This window comes from Schistocerca gregaria, chromosome 2, assembly GCF_023897955.1.
Source record: "Schistocerca gregaria isolate iqSchGreg1 chromosome 2, iqSchGreg1.2, whole genome shotgun sequence".
NCBI lineage: Eukaryota > Metazoa > Arthropoda > Insecta > Orthoptera > Acrididae > Schistocerca > Schistocerca gregaria.
The window spans coordinates 531,446,407-531,467,964 of record NC_064921.1 but is presented as its reverse complement, the minus strand read 5'-3'; the positions used below and the strand labels follow the sequence as shown (position 1 = coordinate 531,467,964).

The window sequence follows — 21,558 nt, the reverse complement described above, 5'->3', positions numbered from 1 at the left end:
CCTTGTGTGGTTTGTTTCGGTGGTTCGCTGTTGAGGAGGTTTTCCTATGAGCAACACTTGAGTGTTTCTATTGCTGAAATTTAGCCGCCATGCGGTGCAATTAACTATATTGGTTGATTACAATTCGAGTGCACCAGCGGAATTTTCTGCCTTTTGGCCGTTATTGTTCTGGTTACCTGCCCTGGCCACTAACGTAATTTCAGGCAACGTCCTGTTCTCACCTGTTGTAGCTGTCCAACATGGTGTGAAATTTTGACAGCTAATACATATTTCATTGTGGATAATCACGTTCGTAACCTTTGTTGTTTGAGTTCTCATGTACGTATCGGTGGCAAGCAAGTCGTTATGTCGGTCGGATCGTGGCTGTCCCCTGGTTGGGTTCCGGCGGGTCAAGTGTTTTTCTCACCGGTGTTTAATTCTCTGTTAATAAATTATCATAGCCAATGATTTAAAAATTCATGTTTTTACTGGACTTAATGTATTTTGAAAAATCAGTTGTGGGCCTTAAGCCGCTTAAAACCTTATTCTTGAAATTACCCTTTAAGTAAAAACATTGCGGCCTTCTGCCTTAAAAGATTATGGTAATATATTTTAAAGTTTTCAAATTTAATTGTGGCCCTCAGCCGCTTGTATACCACCTTGCATATGTTTGTTCTGTCTACTTTTGCCTTGAGGCTTTTCGGCCTAGCTGTGATACCACATATATTTTAATTATTTTATTTGCTATTTTAACTGCATTTTTATTTTGTTGACTTTTAAGATTTCTTGTTTGAAGGCCCTAAATCCAGAAATAATTTCATTTTTGAAACTCGTAGTTCTAAAGGTTTGCCCATGTGCGGTTTTGCTTTAAAGGTGTTATTGAATTACAATTTCGAGTGAGCCTGACCGACACCTTATTTGGACCTTTCCACAATCCTAAACACCTGTTCTGCCGTGCGGGTTTAGCGGGCGTCTCACAGCGTCATTCAGCTTTGCCCACAGAAAAAAGTCTACAGGCGTCAAACACAAGGAACGTGCCGGCCAAGATACAGGTCCTCTGCATCCAGTCTGAAGATTTGAAAACGCAGATATACTGTAGTAGTTCGTGTGCTTTGGGCTCGACAGCCATTACATTGGTACCTTCAGTTCCTCCTAGTTTGCAGAGAAAAGTATTCTAAAATCGGTGGAAGATGCGTTGGTAGGAGGCTACGACACGAGTGCGCATTCTGTGTTTCGTCTATGAAAAACGGGCCAGGGAGCTGCTGGTTCTTTATCCCGCATCACACATTTACTCTCCACGGACGCTGCCGTTCCACCTGACGGAGTCAAAAGGTATTGTCAACAGACCAATAATGGATGTTTCGGCAGTTTACCTGGCAGTGACTGGTAAATGTGGCTTCGTAACTAAACAAGATACATGATACATCAGGAGTATCTTGTCCTAACGCCCACGTACAGAAGTTGATTCTCATAACCGTTTCCATGCAGCTCTTGATGGAGAAAAATGTGATAGGGGTGGAACCTAGGGCAATGGAGAATGGGTAGGACATTTGCCTGACTCATGCCACTTCCTCGTACGATTACGCGGGAGCTAACATGCGGATCAACTGCATCATCAGCAAGGACATTAATTTTCCACTCTTCTGTCGTCACTTGTTTCCTTCTGTTACGTTGTCTATGTGTTACATTACTACTTTCACATAACCGCTTGAAGCGATTGACAAATAACTGCCGAGATGGTTGACTTCTATTGCGATATGCTGCCGCAAACACCGTACAAGAACGAACTGCGCACATCCTACACACTCCACACATCAAGGGCATGTGAGCTTTTCTTGCATTGGTAAATCCCATCGTCCAGTCACGACCTTCTGTTTGAACTCTCACAAACTAGCTAAGTAGCATGTCACAGTGCACTCAAGAAACACAAGCACGCTATAAGCAAACGTAAGAACATCGTACCTAGCAACTACGCAGGTTGAATAGCACGAATATGTATCGATGTAGAAACTTTTCAAAATATGACATCCCCTAAACGGCTCGCACTAGAATCCTGCAACAAACACCACTGACATTCCAATTTACCTTACGTCTCGTTTGTTAATGTCAATAGGCATTGCTCCATTTAAAAAAAGTGTACCTTTGCACACAAAAAAAGCACCTTACAATCTGTGTACTGCTGACAGTATGAGCCCAAGACTACCAGTCCATTCGGTGAAAACAGCACATCAATAGCACTTTCCATTTCAGCAACATCTGTGGTGCAAGTTTTACATGATTCACCCTCTATACATTTCTGTGATAGCGTGATGGCACCATGACATTTTTTACTTTGGTGCTGATGCTCTAATATCGACCGAACACCTACGGCAATCAATAATTTGCGAGTGGGGTGTAGAGACGGGTAAACCGACCGTTTAAAACGGGTACCGGTATTTTATTTCTGAATAACCGTTATCTCGGTATTTGTTTAGTCTCCGATATATCAGGTGTCTTATTTTTTTCTAATAACCGAGTAAAAAACCGAAATATCAATTATCCATAGGAGAAGTGGTTAATCTTTCCGTTTATAAATAAACCTTTTTTTTAAAAAGGAGTAGTTTTTATTCGTCAAATTTGCATTGCTTTGAAGTATAGGGTTATTATACACTGAACCGCCAAAGAAACTGGTATAGGCATGAGTATTCAAATACAGAGATATGTGAAGAGGGAGAATACCGCGGCGCAGTCGGCAATGCCTGTATACGGCAGCAAGATTGTGGCGCAATAGTTATAAAGGTTACAGCTGCTAAAATGGCAGGTTATCAAATTTAAGTGAGTTTGAACGTGGCGTTATAGTCGGCGCACGAGAGATGGGGCACAGCATCTCCGAGGTAGCGATGAAGTGGTGATCTTCCCGTTTTCATTTCACGAGTGTACAGTAGAAATATCAAATCTCCGACATCGAAGCGACCGGAAAAAGATCCTGCAAGAATGGAACCAACGGCGACTGAAGACAATCGTTCAACGTGACAGAAGTGCAACCCTTCCGCAAATTGCTGCAGATTTCAGTGCTGGGCCATCAGCAAGTGTCAGTGTGCGAACCATTCAACGAAACATCATCGATATGGGCTTTCTGATCCGAAGGCCCACTCGTGTATCCTTGATGACTGCACTACACAAAGCTTTACAACTCGCCTTGGCCCGTCAACACCGACATTGGACTGCTCATGACCGATGTTCAAGCTGGTGGAGGCTCTGTAATGGCGTGCAGCATGTGCAGTTGGAGCGATATGGGACGCCTGATACCTCTAAATACGACTCTGACAGGTGACACGTACGTAAACATCCCATCTGATCACCTGCATCCATTCATGTCCGTTGTGGATTCCGACTGACGGGGGGAACTCCTGCAGGACAATGCGATGCCCCGCACATCCAGAATTTCTACAGAGTGGCTCCAGGAACATTCTTCTTAGTTTACACATTTCTGCCAGCCACCAAACTTGCCTGACATGAACATTATTGATCATATCTGGTATGCGTTGCAACTTGCTGTTCAGAAGAGATCTCCACCCAGTCGCACCATTAGATTTATGGACAGCCCAAATATCGTGTAGGGCCCCCGCGAGCACGCTGGAGTGGCGTAACACGACGTGGTGTGGACTCGACAAATGTCTGAAGTACCAGTACTGCTGGTATTTCAGAAACCGGTTATTCTGAGCGGTTTTGATACTCATGTTAACTGCAGCCGAGAAAACCGATATAAAACGGTTTGTTTCAGCAATGGCCCCAATCCCTCGTAGGGTTAACGGACAAGGGACGCTGAATTGCAGTGTGCCATAAGTTGGAAATTTGCGACGGTCCGGGACCACGTCGGGATTGAGAAAGGAGGTTATTGTTGAAACATCTGTTTGGGGTTATACCGGTTTATTCCACGCCAGTTTAACTTTGTTATTAAAATCGCACAAAATGACTGGTTTCTGAAACAATTGATTCCTGTTCTTTTTCCCTATTGTTTCTTGTAATAAAAGTAGCAGTCGAACAAAGGTTAAAAATTTTGACTCTCTCAGTTTGAAGGTACGTATGATCAAAGTATTAAACTAAATAGACAAACAGAAGAAAACTTAGTCCGTCCACCATTCTAGGCTTTTCTCGAAAAGGGGTGAGTGACTGAATAATACAAAAAAAATCACTAGTTTTCTCCTATTGACTAAAATTCTTTTTGAAACTCTGCTCAAAAATCATGTTGTAATCGGGGACCCCTACGACTTTTGGAAATCATGAATAGTCAGTGCTAAAGGGTGAAAAGTGAGATTGATGAACGCTATTATTAGTGTTAATTTATCCGTTTTCAAGGTCTACAAGCATACGGCATATTATATAGTCACAGGAAGCAGATCATCTACTTTCCATTTTCACTGCATACTATGAATGAATTACTGTTAAGTTTTCAATTTATTTCAGTTACTTTATTTCCTTCCTCTTTCATAATTTCCTAGAAATGTCGGACAAATTTTTAATCTTTTAAAGCACATGAAGCATTGTGCTTCACTGCTACGTCATTTCGTAAAAATATGTCGAGACTGGAGTTGGTGCCATTCTGCAATACAACGGATGTCTGGCGACGACAGCGACAAACTGCCGTATAGACCAGGCGTGGGAAAATCTTACACACCGCACGTACACGCATATCTTAAGCCACGGCACACGGTCATTTTTGTCTCAGCAGTGGTGTAACTGTTATTAAGCGATGCGTTTTCTGCTCGTTTACGACGGCATTGATATTAAAATAGCACTGATCACTTTTCCCGTTTTCTATAATAACTCAGTACTTCAAACCAATGCAGATTTTACGAATCTGCATTGTTTTGTTAAAAAAGGTTTATTGGAAAAAATAAAAAACCTGTTACAATTGATACCAAACAAATACCGAAAAATACCGATTACTCAGAACTAAAATACCGGTATTGGTTTTAACTGGTCTATTTTCCCCATCCCTGGTCTGGATGCCGTAGCGGTTAAATTAACGGCATATGAGAAACGGTAAACTCGGATGCGAGTCCCAGTTCGGCACAAAATTTTCAAATTACGTCAAGACATTTCCACAACGCCCTGTGCCATTGGAACTCACTAGTTTTCCACCCAATCTTTCCTCCCATTCCTCTATTTCATACATAAAGAGTTACCTATTTCTATTGCTTTGGTGATGGACGATATGACTTCGCTGTGACTGGTTTTCCTGAATATTACAGTGATTCAAAAGATAATATAACATGATGATGCAGTTTGGAAACGGGAAACTTGTCTTGCCCTTCAAAGACTTCAACAGCTTGAGCGGAAGACTTCTTATCCAACAGCGGTGGCAGCATTATGTTCACGATGATTTTTCCATCTCATTCTGCTACATCGCACGGAGGACCCTGTCGACCGTCACACTTGGTAGTATTTCCATTTTAATTGGGAGTACAATTACTACAAAATGCACGTGTACGCAGGTGCCAGCCTTCGACCACTCATGGAGGTGAAGCATCAGGATCACTTCAGTAACAATATATTGGTAGGAACTATCGGTGACAGACTCATAAGGTCATACACTTTACAAAACAGATTAACAGGTACTGTGTATCACCGATTTCTGCGCGATGACACCAGCGCTATTGGAGACCGTTACTCTTGCAGAAAGACAACGACTGCGATTCGTGCCCGACGGGGGACACCACAATTTTCTGCGGATCGTGCAGCAGTACCTCTCCGTATCATTTCATGGGCAATGAGTTGGTCTCAATGGTCCTACAACATGGTATCTCTACCATCGAATCTTAATGTGATGGATTTCTGGATATGGGGACATTTAAAGGCTTTTTATGCGCTCATTGACAGTGTACACACGTAACAAAATGGTTCAAATGGCTCTGAGCACTATGGGACTCAACTGCTGTGGTCATTAGTCCCCTAGAACTTAGAACTACTTAAACCTAACTAACCTAAGGACATCACACACATCCATGCCCGAGGCAGGATTCGAACCTGCGACCGTAGCAGTCGCACGGTTCCGGACTACACACGTAACAGAACCGTGTGACCAATACAAGTACCATAATCGGAATTGAGCCAGGTGAATTGAAAGATTGCGTAATTCACCGAGAAAAATGGCTGAATGGTGTGCCAGGATGCTTAGTAACCACGTGAAGCACACTGCCTGTACTTAACAGAGAGATGGGAGTAAGAGGACAGATTGGCCCATTATCTCAACAGATATTTGTTTCTGGTCGTATAATTATATGAACTTTTCTTCTAGTCATAACCAATACTGCCTATTGTGTGAATATGTGAACCTTTTTTAAAACAGTAGTATATGTACGAATTGACTAACTGAAACGAGCAGTCAATCGAAAACGAGAGTATATAACGAAAATGGCACGGACGTTGGTAACGCAGGTAGGTGGTGTATAGAGGTGCCCTCTATTGGGAAGCAGGAAGGAACATTGCGAACGTTCATCACTCTGCCATCTGTCTGCTGGATGTGCTCGAGGTGAGGTCAGTAAATCGCGTGTGCGTCCGACTTCACATAGGGGTCGGTAAAGAAAAACAGCCAGTTGTAGTGCAGTTTTTGACTGTGTAAGAAGCGAAATTCATGTCCGAATGTCTGCTGTGTATATTTGCCTGGCATAAACGATTTCGAGGAGGTCTGCTGTCATTGAAGAAACGAGGATAGGTTCATCGTGTCATTGCTGCCCTGTATGATGCCATCAACGACAGCGGGCAGTGTAAGACATTCGGCTCATGTTGCGCGTCAGTTACGGTACCGCTCAAGTCATAATGACAAAGCATCTGAAGCTCCGTAAAATATATGCGCAAAGGGCTCCCCACAATCTGGCGGAGGAGCACAAGTTGAACAGAGTGTCAACATCTCTGCAGCACCAGGAACGGTATCTTCATGAATAATATCGTATCCTGTCCTGTTTTGCCGCGGGCGATGAAACACGGTGTTAGCATTACGAGTGTGAGTCAGAAACGAAGGCACATGGATTCACCCGCAACCAAAAAAATTCAAAGCCATGTACACCAGCTCCGACGACCCTTTCCTGTGGCAATAAGCGTCCGCTGCTCACTGACTTTTTGTCACACGGTACCACAATTAAAGCACAGTAATACGTGGACACTTCGCAAAAATTGAAGCACGCCATTAAGACCGGACACGAAGGAATGCTGACGGACGCCATCATTCTGTGCAGGGTAGTGACCGCTCACACGTTTCAAACATTTTTTCGACTACGCTGCGCAACTTTCACTGTGAAGCCCTTGCAAAAGAACCATAATCCCGATATATCCCCTTGGGATTTCCATATACTTCGAGCCCTGAAGAAAGACGTTGGTGGCCATCGGTTTACTTCGCACGAAGAGCTGCGCACCTGCGTACAATTACCTTTGGGTAGGCAACCCCAAACATCTTTCCACGAAGTCATTGACTATTTTGTCTCGCAGTGGGATACATTTGTTAGCAGTTATCGTGATTACATTTGAAATAATGAACAGTTTACTTTTTTCTCTATCTGTGTAGTTTTCATCTCACTGCCCCTTATATGCTACATCGGCGAAAAAAGCTTTTCATAGTTTGCTTGGTATGTTACCGCATGTATCTGATTTTTTGCTTTCGAGATAATTATTTTCCTGGTTTACTGGGAAAGAGTTAGAGCCATATAAAGACCAGCGGAAAAATCCTCCTATGGGAGTACAGAAAAGGTGAGTATGCCCCTGTTTAAAACACTGACTGAAAAGTGTGGTGCAAGCTGCCTCATACTACCTTCCTCAGCATCTTTAAAAATATTAGCAAAATTTTTGCCCTGCGAACATATAGGTGCTCCTTTTTACATGTAACTCACCTCTCACATGCACAAGCTATCCTAACTGTAGCTCCATCACACCCACTAGTTCATCGATGTAAGTTGCTCATACCCATCCTCTCCCACTTGCCCAAACTCACTCACTCATTCAGCCCAACTCATTATCTCTTTGTGTCTCTCGAAATGCCACTGTCTCCTGTCTCACAGCCACAGTCTCCTTCGTTCTTTTCTACTACTACTCCCTCCTCTCATTTTCACTGCCTCCCTCTCGCTTTCTCTTAACTACTACTATCTCATTCCTTCCTTCCTACTGCTGCTGTCTCTTCTCACTGTCACTAACTCTCTCTTGCTTGCTGTCGTTGTCTCTCATTGTCACTGGTTCTTGCCCAATTCCACGTTCTTCTTCTCTTTATACCTCTCATACTGCCAATATCTCCATCAGTCTTTTCCTAACACTATTCTGTCACTGTCAACTATGATCCCCTGTCAGTGTGTTCCTTCTTTTCTCTCACACTGTCACTGTGTCCTTTCTTTCTGTTCCACAACCACTGTCTATTATCTTCCAGTATTTATTACTTTTACCTCTCATTCCAACTGCCACTGTCTGCTCCTCTCTCAGCACAAAAAAGTGCGAATTCATTCGCATGCGCAAAAGTTTTGGGAAAATTTTTTGAGTTGGTGAGGAAGGTAGAATGAGACAGCTGGTACTCTACTTTTCAGTCAGTGTTTAAAACAGAAGCATGTCCGCCTTTTTGTGCTCCAGTAAGAGCATTTTTCAGCTGGTTCTCTTCTTTCCCTTGCTACAGCAGTGCATGTGACTCATGCGAAAAGAACTTTATGGGTCATTAGAATTTTGATAGTTTACTTATGTGAAATTGAAATAACGGAAAACAAATTTTACACCTCAGATTGGATTTTGCGTGAACAAAAATTTTGCATGTTCTTCAGTACTAGAACAGGATTTTAAGTGTGTATTTTACATGTATAAGTAGTGCAACATTCAACTTCTGTATCTTGGGAGCGGATAAAGATAACAGGAAAATTTTCAAGGTTAACGACAGTATTACGAGAAGAATAGATTGCTATTCGCCATACACGAGGGTTATTCGGAAAGTAAGGAACGATCGGTGGCGAAATGGAAAATACAGTGAAAATCTGATGAAGCTTTGCACTGATGCGTTGGGCACTGTGTCTAGTACGCTCGTTGATCACATCATGTCGCTCTTTTCAGTTCTGAGCTCACAGTGAGAACGTAAAGATGGCTAGAAATTAGTGTCTCCCGCCAAGTATGAAGGCCTGGTGAAAGATTTCGCCTGAAGCTGTGCAAGCCACATAACATAACTGTCATACAGTTCGTTCTACACAACAATTCTCGGCCGCACTCTGCAGGGGCAATGAAGATGCTTCTGCAGCGTTTTTGATGGGTAGTTTTGATCACCCACAATACAGTCTGTAATTGGCTATCCCTGAGGTTCATCTCTGCTCAAATGAACCTCTGGCTTCGAAGACAATATTTTGACACAGACAACGAGCTGCAGTCCAGCGTAGAAAATTGTCAAAAAGCACCGGCGGCTGTCTTTTATAACGAGGGAATTGAAAAGTTGGCACAACGCTACGACAGATGTCTAAGTCTGAGCGGCGACTGTGTAGAGAATTGTCTGGAAGGTGTACCCAACCGTTGCAAATAAAACAGTTTTGATTTTCACTTTGGTTTTCCCTTTCGTGACCAATCGTTCCTTACTTCCCGAATAGCCCTCGTAGCTGAGTGGCAGACACAAACAACAAGAAGATTGCTATGCATTTAAGCGAAAAGGCCTTCTTCTAAAGTAGAAGATACACGCACGTTCATGCAAGCACAACTCACACACACACGTGAACACTGTCTTTGGCCAGTAAGGTCCGCCTTCAGAGGCCACAGACAGTGGTCACGTGTGTGTGAGTTGTGCTTGCATGAATGTGTGTATGTGTGTTTTGTACTTCTGATTTCTGAAAACGGGAAGATGACACTTCTAGACAAATGCCTTGAAATACAACGTTAAAATCTGACCAATCTGCCGAAGTTAATTATTCAGATATGCGCCACTGACTGCGAAACTGCCCAAAGACTAAATGATGCCTCCATAAGCCCCTAAAAGCGCACAGTAGGCCATATCTAATTGAGAAATGAACAAATCAATTTGCTGTGCTTTCCTATGTTAAAGGAAGTGTGTAATACTCGAACGTTAACCGTATACTATAGGAGAGTTACAGTAAGACGATCCTTCTGTTGGTTATTCAGATACTGCCTAACTCAACGGCTATTCAGAAGACTTAGTCCTACCTATCTGTAACCAACAGAACATGCTGTCATATGCGTGCCCATGACTGAATGCTTGTAGTCCTTCGTTTTTAATTACATGGTGTTATTTTAAGTTGAGTTAAGTTCAGAATCTGACTGTTTATGGGTTCTGATACATCTTCATTCTTATGGGCCGTTTTGTCTTTATGTTTAACTAGTAGATCATACTATTCGAAGACTTCGCAGTGCTCTTGCTAAATGTTGGAATGGTGTTCTCATTCCCTTTATTTGAACACAGACACTAGTTCCAACTTTTGTATAGTTTAAGAGCATGGTGCAAACCAAAAACTTTGGCAATTATACAAAGAATTAACACTATACTGCAAGTCTTTTTTTTTTAAGAACCGAGTCAGTCATAGTATTATGAGAAATCTAACTAGAGACAAACATCAAACACAGTTAATGTTCGCAGCATGGATCGTCAAGAGAATGGTAACCAGCAGATATGCGGTAAGCTTGCAGGGATGAGCTGTTATCGGTGTGCAGACAGCTTTATTCTGGAATGAGAATTTCACTCTGCAACGGAGTGTGCGCTGATATGAAACTTCCTGGCAGATTAAAACTGTGAGCCGGACCGAGACTCGAAATCGGGATCTTGGCCTTTCGCGGGCAAGTGCTCTACCACCTGAGATACCCAAGCACGACTCACGCTCCGTCCTCACAGTTTAAGTAGGAGAGTGGCAAGTAGGAGACGAGGTACTGGCGGAAGTAAAGCTGTGAGGACGAGCCGTGAGTCGTGCTTGGGTTGCTCAGTTGGCAGAGCACTTGCCCGCGAAAGGCAAAGGTCCCGAGTTCGAGTCTCGGTCCGGCACACAGTTTTAAACTGCCAGGAAGTTTCAGTTTTATTCTGCTCCGGAGGCCACGGAATCAGTCCCCACGACATGACGCGGGGTAGGAGCGTATGTCTCCAGCCCATTCCTATGTAATCACTGCTTGCTACTGCGAGTATGTGGTGCGGCTGGTTGTGTGAGGTGTTACATAGTCATTTTCCTAGTTGCTTGTTACAGCATGAAGCACAGTCCACGTGGTTTTGATTTTGATTTTGAATTATTAATTTAAAAGATATTACATCTAAGTTATCTGATAATGTACACTCTGGAGTGTGTGGCTGAGTGACTTGGTAGCTCAGTCGGTAAATGACAGACTATAAATAGAAAGGCCCTTGGTTCACTACCCAATCGTTTCTAGGGCATTGCTGTCTCTTAGCCTTTCTTTTTACCTCTGGTAGTGATTTGTTAATATGATACATAATGAGTTGGACTAGGGTTTGGACTTCATGTTAAACAGTATGGTCCTGCTACGCCTGGCTGGGTAGATGATTAACAAGGCCAGAGATTTGCTACGGCATGTCTCTTCAATAGAAGTATGCCTAATTAAGCAATAAGGGATTTAGACCAACTTCTAAGTCGATTACAGAGTTCTTATTTTACTTTTTAAGGTATGAAAGTAGTGACAAATATGGGCTTAACCTGACCATTTTGGGTAGTTCCTTCTTCCTGCTCTACACGAGCTGTGGTTTTGATGATTACGCCGAATATACAGTATATCCTCATCCGGTTTTGAACTTCGAAATGTGTTCTCAACAATAAGACAGGAGGCCACCGTGTCACGTGTTGTGATATTTTTGCGAGCATCACTACTTACCGCAGCCGTCCTCATCTTCGCCGTTCGGGCAATCGACGTCGCGGTCGCAGCGCTGCACGAGGTCGATGCACGAATTACTGCACCGGAACTCATTGGGTAGGCATCCTGAAACATTGCAATTTTTATTGACTTTAAAAAAAATCAGTATAGCTGCTGTTCAGCAACGAAGGGTGTAAACAGATGATATGAGAAAGTCAGCCTTATAATTGAAGATATAAAGGTTAATTAACAACAGTTGACCATGGTTTCAACAACTGAAAAACTGTCTTCTTTAGAAGTACATGGACCTACTGAGGAATTATTTTTAGTTCATGGTTCATTTTAATGTGAAGACTTTTACGCATAGCCTTGCTCCAATGGGAATGTTTCTTAATGGATTTTACTTGGTTATACTGATGGTCACGTGTACCATGTTATTTGATATGAGCTTATTTGCTCTGAAATTTGTTGTTGCCTGTATGTGATTTGATGCACAATTAACTTTCGTTCATTATATTTTTATTCAGTGTTTTTGTACATCTTTTACACACCAAGAATTCGTTTAACTGTGATCAAGAAAAATTTACTCAATAGGTCCCTTAATTTCTGAAGAAGAAAATCCACACTTGTCGGAACCGTGGTCAAGCGATGTTAATAAACCTTTATACTTGCAACTGGTTGGCTGATTTTCTCAACTCATTCAATTGTAATCGAGTCAGTATTAAACGTAGGTTGTGGAGCAGCCTACCAGAGAAGGAACCTGACCGTTACTGGCCAGAGCTCCACAAAAAGGGGTGTGCTAATATAGGATAATGGGAACTGAGCGCGGATTGTCGATTGCATTCAAAGTGGTGTGCATCACAATGGAACCATATTCATACATTTAAAGTAACGTTTCAAAATTACTGACCTAGTTATCAAAACAGTTTCGAAATATTGACGATCAGCTGTAGGTCCCTGATACTCTGCATAACTTTGACAACGACACGAGGGGGAATAGTGTGTGGCAAACAAAATATATCAGTAGACTTACAGATACACTGACACGAAATTGTGGCGATGTAGCTGAACCAATATTCTAGACAAAATAATAGCAAAGAGGTGTTGCAATGTCTTACAAAGAACACTCTTCCGACAGAATAGCCAAATGGCTTCGAGCAATTTTAACCTGTATTTCAATATTGGGTGTTTGAGAAAAATTGTGTTATGGACAGCACATTTGTGACGTGTCGGCACCTGTGACTCCTCTCTATCTTAGAACTCTCCAAACAACAAGGTAACGCAACACCGATTGCTGTCCGTGATGTCCTGACTTACCTCGCTTCACAGGTTGCCTTGGCCAGCTCTTACTAAAGACCTCTCACCCATTGAGAACATATGGTCGCGGGTTGCCAAGAGGCTGGCACTCCACCAGTCGCCAGTCACTAGGACTCATGAAGTATGGCATTGAATGATAAACGGGTATTCCTTGGAAAAATATATACTAGAACTGACATGTGAATACATTTTCACGCAATTTGGGTGCATAGATCCTGAGAAATCAGTACCCAGAACAACCAACTCTGACCGTAATAATGGCCTTGATACGCCTGGGCATTGAGTCAAACAGAGCTTGGATGACGTGTACAGGTACAGCTGCCCATGGAGCTTCAACACGATACCACAGTTCATCAACAGTAGTGACTGACGTATTGTGACGAGCCAGTTGCTCGGCCACCAATTGGTGAGAGATCTGGAGAATGTGCTGGTCAGGGCAGCAGTCGAACATTTTCTGTATCCAGAAAGGCCCATACAGGACCTGCAACATGCGGCCGTGCATTATCCTGCTAAACGTAGGGTTTTGCCAGGATCGAACGAAGGGTAGAGCCACGGGTCGTAACACATCTGAAATGTAACGTCCACTGTTCAAAGTGCCGTCAATGCGAACAAGAGGTAACCGAGACGTGTAAGCAATGGCAGCCCATACCATCACGCCGGGTGATAAGTCAGTATGGCGATGACGAATGCACGCTTCCAATGTGTGTTCACCGCGATGTCACCAAACACGGATGCGACCATCATGATGCTGTAAACAGAACCTGGATTCATCCGAAAAAATGACGTTTTGCCATTCGTGCACCCAGCTTCGTCGTTGAGTACACCAACGCAGGCGCTCCTGTCTGTGATGCAGCGTCAAGGGTAGCAGCAGGCATGGTCTCCGAGCTGATAGTCCATGCTGCTGCAAACGTTGTCGAACTGTTCGTGCAGATGGTTATTGTCTTGCAAACGTTCCATCTGTTGACTCAGGGATCGAGACGTGGTTGCACGATCCGTTACAGCCATGTGGATAAGATGCCTGTCATCTCGACTGCTACTGATACGAGGCCGATGGGATCCATCACGACGTTCCGTATTACCCTCCTGAACCCACCGATTCCGTATTCTGCTATCAGTCATTGGATCTCGACCAACGTGAGCAGCAATGTCGTGATACGATAAACCGCAATCGCGATAGGCTACAATCCGACCTTTATCGAAGTCGGAAACGTGATGGTACGCGTTTCTCCTCCTTACACGAGGTATCACAACAACGTTTCACGAGACAACACCGGTCAAGTGCTGTTGTGTATGAGAAATCGGCTGGAAACTTTCCTCATGTCGGCACGTTGTAGGTGTCGCCACCGGCGCCAACCTTGTGTGAATGCTCTGAAAAGCTAATCATTTGCATATCACAGCATCTTCTTCCTGTAGGTTAAATTTCGCGTCTGTAGCACGTCATCTTCGTGGTGTCCAGCAGTGTATATTCAACGTTGGACAAATCCTATACGGGTGTATAAGTAGGTAAGCAAGAGATTAGTGTGCTATTCGCGTCTTTTCGACGTGCATGCGATAAATGCCGAAACTTGAACTATGGCGACGTTATTACTAAATGCGTCCAAACAAGATCAACGTGTCGTTCTTATTTTGTTGGTTGCCGAAGGACAAACATCGGGTTGAGATTCATCGGCGAGTGAAGAATGTGTGCAGGCCAGCATGTCTGTCGGAAGCCACGTTCCATGGTATGCCAAGGGGTGCTGGTACTTAATGGTAAACGCGAGTCCGAATATCGCAAATGTTGTAATACAGAAGTTACGCCAACTCAAGTGAAACACACGCCCTATAGTGCTGGACTATGCGACTATCACACCTTCGGGTCCTTAAAAAAAAGACCTTAATAGATGGACAGTTTGCGTCGGACGAGAATGCGCAGCAAGGAATGTAGAACTTCTTCAAGCAACAGGACACAGTGCTTTACCAAACGACCACCTTCAGCCCTATGCGTCGGTGGGATGATTGTCTAAATTCTCAGGGCGATTTTGCCTGTTTGGCATACCGATTCTAGACTGTTCTGCCATCCAACGGAAGCGTTTACGTCGTCCATTATACTATACTGTATACACACAGCAAGTACAATTTATTTGCTATCCTTGCTGACGTTATAATTTTAATGGCCAGCAATGTATGCAGATGAATAGGAAAAAGAATCCCGTAATGTTTGAATACTCCATTAGTAATGTAGCGCTTGACACAGTCACATCGATTAAATATTTGGGCGTAACATTGCAGAGCGATATGAAGAGGGACAAGCATGTAATGGCAGTTGTGGGGAAGGCGAATAGTCGTCTTCGGTTCATTGGTAGAATTTTGGGAAGATGTGGCTCATCTGTAAAGGAGACCGCTTATAAAACACTAATACGACCTATTCTTGAGTACTGCTCGAGCTTTTGGGATCCCTACAGCTCGCATTAAGGGAGAACATAGAAAGAATTCAGAGGCGGGCTGCTAGATTTGTTACTGGTAGTGTTACGGAAACGCTTCAGGAACTGGGGTGGGAGTCTCTGCAGGAAAGGAGGCGTTCTTTTCGTGAATCGCTACTGAGGAAATTTAGAGAACCAGCATTGGAGGCTGACAGCAGTACAAATTTACTGCCGCCAGCTTATACAGGGTGTTACAAAAGATACGGCCAAACTTTCAGGAAACATTCCTCACACACAAATAAAGAAAAGATGTTATGTGGACATGTGTCCGGAAACGCTTAATTTCCATGTTAGAGCTCATTTTATTACTTCTCTTCAAATCACATTAATCATGGAATGGAAACGCACAGCGACAGAACGTAACAGCGTGACTTTCAACACTTTGTTACAGGAAATGTTCAAAATGTCCTCCGTTAGCGAGGATACATGCATCCACCCTCCGTCGCATGGAATCCCTGATGCGATGATGCAGCCCTGGAGAATGGCGTATTGTATCACAGCCGTCCACAATACAAGCACGAAGAGTCTCTAAATTTGGTAGCTGGGTTGCGTAGACAAGAGCTTTCAAATGCCCCCATAAATGAAAGTCAAGAGGGTTGAGGTCAGGAGAGCGTGGAGGCCATGGAATAGGTCCGCCTCTACCAATCCATCGGTCACCGAATTTGTTGTTGAGAAGCGTACGAACACTTCGACTGAAATGTGCAGGAGCTCCATCGTGCATGAACCACATGTTGTGTCGTACTTGTAAACGCACATGTTCTTGCAGCACAGGTAGAGTATCCCGTATGAAATCATGATGACGTGCTCCATTGAGCGCCGATCAAGTACTTCGAACGTCTTCCTGTCGGGACACCTCCGTTCTGGAAATCTGTCTCGATACAAATGTACTACGCCACGGCTATTGCCCCGTGCTGATCCATATATCAAATGGGCATCTGCCAACTTCGCATTTGTAAACACTGCACTGACTGCAAAACCACGTTCGTGATGAACACTAACCTGTTGATGCTACGTACTGATGTGCTTGATGCTAGTCCTGTAGAGAAATGAGTCGCATGTCAACACAAGCACCGAAGTCAACATTACTTTCCTTCAATTGGGCCAACTGGCGGTGAATCTAGGAAGTACAGTACATACTGACGAAACTAAAATGAGCTCTAACATGGAAATTAAGCGTTTCTGGACACATATCCACATAACATCTTTTCATTATTTGTGTGTGAGGAATGTTTCCTGAACGTTTGGCCGTATCTTTTGTAACACCCTGTATTTCGCGGAAAGACCACAAAGATAAGATAAGAGAGATTAGGGCTCGTACAGAGGCATACAGGCAGTCATTTTTCCCTCGTTCTGTTTGGCAGTGGAACAGGGAGAGAAGATGCTAGTTGTGGTACGAGGTACCCTCCGCCACGCACCGTATGGTGGATTGCGGAGTATGTATGTAGATGTATTTAACGTATCGTTCATTGTGGGAAAGTGTGCTATCGTTAGACGGCGGTGTCAACGTAACAATCCTATCCTTATTGGACAGCCAGTTCTCTATCACCTAACATAGGTCTAAAAAATGTTCGCCGTGCGACAAATGCTTGAGATAGCCTGTCGCAGTGTGGGAGAGCAGAGGACCGGACGTGATAAGAGTGCACGGCTCGGCGTCTAACGAGCAGCCGGCGACGGCGCCGCCCCGTGTAATAGGCGGCCCGCCCCCTGCCTGCTCTCGTGTCGCGGCCGTATCGCGCGCGCGCTTTATGGTCCGTAGCGCCGGCCGCCGCCTGCCCATGGCTCCTGCCCTCCGCACTGCGCCAGGCCACTATACTGCAGTCTGTCCCCCAGCACGGCAAGGTAAGCCTACACGCAGCGGTGCGCCGGTGTAGGTCATCTTTAGCACGGTTGGATGTAACAGATGCTGCTCTAGTATCATGCGCTTCTCAAGCGTTTCAGAGAAATGGAGCTTCCAACTTTTATGAGGCTGTCGTATGAGAGCGCTACTGGTCAAACACCGGCATTAGCGTAGCCGCGTCAAATAGTCAGACTACAATCAGGCCCTGGCGCTTCTGATTGTCGTCATTTTCCTTCCTTCTCATACCTTACACCAAAAAATTGTATCACCTCAACGAATCATGTTTCTTCTGAAATAAATGGTAATATTACTAATGATATTGATACTGATGACAATGATGAGGACCATCATCATCATCATCATCATCATCACCAACATCTTCATCATCATCGTGTCCAGCCTGGTAGCCGAATGGTCAGCCGTCGTAAGGGGCCAGGGTTCGATTCCCCGCTGGATTGGGGATTTTCTCCGCTCAGGGGTCGTGTGTTGTCTTCATCATCATTTCATCCCCATCCGGCACGCAGGTCGTCCAATGTGGCGTCGAATGTAATAAGACCTGCACCAAGGCGACCGGACCTGCTCCTTAAGGAGCCTCCCGGCCAATGACACCAAACGCTCATTTCCATCATCATCTTAATCATTATAACTGACGTATATTCATATCAAGGTATAACCGCAGTACACCATCGGATCAAAATATACCGACACGTATCGACGGACATTAATGGACATTAATATGGGCTGCGTGCAACCTTCGCCTTAATGAAGGCTTGAACACTGCTACGAATCCTTTGAATGAGGTTTATGAATGCCTTTGGAGGAATGGCAGCCAGTTCTTCCTCCAGAGTCCAAACCAGAGACGGTAGTGATGTTGGACGCCTAGTGTTTGCAGGGAAATCGACTTTCTAATTCATCCCAAAAGTGATACATTAAGTTCAGATTGGGACTCTGAGCAGACCAGTCCGTTTTAAGAATGTTATTGTCCACAAATGATGCTAATATTTGTGTGGAAGACATCTCATTAGTACAGAATCACATGAGAAGGAATCGTCATCAATTCCTCAAAAAAAAAAAAAACGCCACTTATTGAGTAGTACACCAAAGGTGCATTGCAAGATATCGATCAAAACTCTTTTTTTCACAGTCAGGTTTCGTCGTGAATAAGGTTCTAAAATATCAGTGTAGCGAGACTTAAAAACTGTTTCTCTGACCAACAGAGACAGTATGCTTTGTCCCCATATCCCTGCAGCTGTTGGTGATCTGGAATCTTTATGTCTTTGCTTTGCTTCTTTTTCTCAATATTGGAATTTTTCAGTCCAGTTGCGAGTGTCAGGACTCCCTCCTTACAGCAGCGAAACAGCGATTTTATTCACACCTACACCAAACAAAATGTATGCATATACATATTTAAAGCAAACGAACTCGAAACTATTTTTCAGTAGTATTACAGTGAAGCGCCAAAGAAACTGGTATAGGCATGCGTATTCAAACAAAGAGGAACTGCTGCTACAATTGCAGATTATCCAGAAATAGTTGAGTTTGAACGTGGTGTTATAGCCGATGCACGAGCGATGGGTCACAGCATCTCCGAGGTACAATGAAGTGGGGACTTACCCGTACGACCATTTCACGAGTGTACCGTGAGTATCAGGAATCCGGCAAAACAACAAATCTCCAACATCGCTGTGGCGGGAAAAAGATTCTGCAACAACGGGACCAACGATGACTGAAGAGAATCATTCAACGTGACAGAAGCGCAACCCTTCCTCAAATTGCTGCAGAATTCAATGCTGGGCCATCAACAAGTGTCAGCGTTTGAACGATTCAACGAAACATCATCGATATGGGCTTTCTGATCCGAAGGCCCACTCGTGTACCCGTGATGGCTGCACATCACAAAGCTTTTCGCCTCGCCTGGGCCGGTCAACAACGACATTGGACTGTTGATGACTGGAAACATGTTGCCTGGTCGCACGAGTCTCGTTTCAAATTGTATCGAGCTGATGGACGTGTACCTGAATGGAGACAACCTCATGAATCCATGGAGCCTGGCGCTACTGTCTGGAACCGCGCGACCGCTACGGTCGCAGGTTCGAATCCTGCCTCGGGCATGGATGTGTGTGATGTCCTTAGGTTAGTTAGGTTTAAGTAGTTCTAAGTTCTAGGGGACTGATGACCTCAGAAGTTAAGTCCCATAGTGCTCAGATCCATGTGAACCATGGAGCCTGCATGCCAGCAGGGGACTGTTCAAGCGGGTGGAGGCTCTGTAATGTTACGGGACGGATGCAGTTGGAGTGATATGAGACTCCTGATACTCTAGATACGATTCTGACAGGTGAAAAGTATGTAAGCATCCTGTCTGATCACCTGCATCCATTCATGTGCATTGTGCGTACGACGGACTTGGGCAATTCCAGCACGACAATGCGACACACACATGTCAGGAATTGCTACAGAGTGGCTCCAGGCACACTCTTCTGAGTTTAAACACTTCCGCTGGCCATCAAACTTTTCACAAATGAATATTATTGAGCATATCTGGGATGCCTTGCAACGCGCTCTTTAGAGGAGTTGCCCACCGCTCATACTCTTACGGATTTATGGACAGCCCTACAGGATTCATGGTGTCAATTCCCTCTAGCACTACACACATTAGTCGGGTCCATGCCACGTAGTGTTGCGGCACTTCTGCGTGGTCGCGGGGTCCCTACACGATATTAGGCAGGTATACTAGTTTCTTTTGCTCTTCAGTGAATAGCGGAACTCCACGCGGGTGAGGAATACCTTGTTATATTGTTGATCATCTTATCGTTATATTGCCCAACTGACGTTCTAACTGTAATGCAGAAAATATTGTCGAAGAAGACACCCAAAGAATATAGATATAATAATACTTCAACTTATCGTCTAAGGAAACAACTTTGGAGAACAGTTTGCTAAATACGTGGCGCTAAAAATACGTAAAATTGCAACAATGCGTAAAAAGTAAATGAAGTACGTAAATTTGAACAGCTTACTGGTTTTAGTACCACCTAAGGAGCATTTTCACTCAATAAGCAGTCTGCAGCTCGTGGTCTAGTGGCTAGCGTTGCTGCCTCTGGGTCACAGGGTCCCATATTCGATTCCCGGTCGGGTTGGGGATTTTCTCTGCCCGGGGACTGAGTGTTAGTGTTGTCCTCATCATTCCATCATCATTATCCTCATCATCATTTGTGACAGTGATTGCACTGGATTGTAAATAAAAGATGGGCTGTGTAAAAATTGGGACTTTGTACGGGTGCTGATTACCGCGCAGTTGAGCGCCCCACAAACCAAACAGCAGCAGCACTCAATACGCAACATAACCAATAGAGATGGGGACACCCACCGCTCATAACCTGAATGTGACGCTACTTAGGCTGAAACAGAAAGCCCCCTCAGTGGAACTGATGCACACATTAATCAAAGTATTCGTTCCTGAATATCTGAAAATTGAGGAAAGTTGAGAATGATGTAGACGAAAACAGAAATTTTGCCATCATGCTACTCTGATGAAGACAAAATTCAATGTTGACATAAACTCTCATTCAAATTTCAAGTATAATGACGAATAAAGAGTCACGTAAGTCGCGCGACAGAAGACGCAGTGCGTGTGCTTGTACTTATGCTTTTTATTTACGCTGGCACAAAGCGCTGCGTGTTGTTTACGACACCGCCGGACAGCGGCACGCGTTAGCACCCAGCTTCCGGGATCCGGAGAAGCGCGCCGGCTCAGGTAGGCGGTATGTTCTACTATTCGCAAACATTTCAAACACGTTCTCGCACTTTCACATGGGACAGCACTAGACGCAGACTGTTGGCGTACACATATACCGATATACCGTCCCGAAAGGTGTGAGGGCGGAGGGAGAATGGTAACAGGAAGGGCATCCTGCCTCCCTATAACACTAAAATTGTCAGATCCTGACTAAAATTCCGAGCCCATAAAGCTACGCTATGCGGCCAGAAAAAAGAAACTGCGTTTCGTTAACGACAGCTAGGATACACGTCACAGCGATGCTGCCATCTGGCTTCATCGTCAAGCATCATGGTCTTGTGTGCCTAACTGTTAGAGAGAAGTACGACACAAAACTTATTTCTATTACAGTATGATGTAGTTTAAGGGAGAAAAGGAATGTTGAGATCCAGGCCACATGAAGC

General features: G+C 44.2%; 1 protein-coding gene across 1 annotated transcript in view; it reads right to left on the bottom strand.

Annotated features, from left to right (window-relative positions):
- LOC126330497 (G-protein coupled receptor GRL101-like) overlaps positions 1-21,558 on the bottom strand; it is a 643,973-nt gene that overhangs the window by 313,263 nt on the left and 309,152 nt on the right. The window contains exon 4 of the mRNA XM_049996361.1: positions 11,788-11,892. Within this exon, the coding sequence (XP_049852318.1) occupies positions 11,788-11,892 (105 nt within the window). The remainder of the gene's footprint in view (positions 1-11,787; positions 11,893-21,558) is intronic.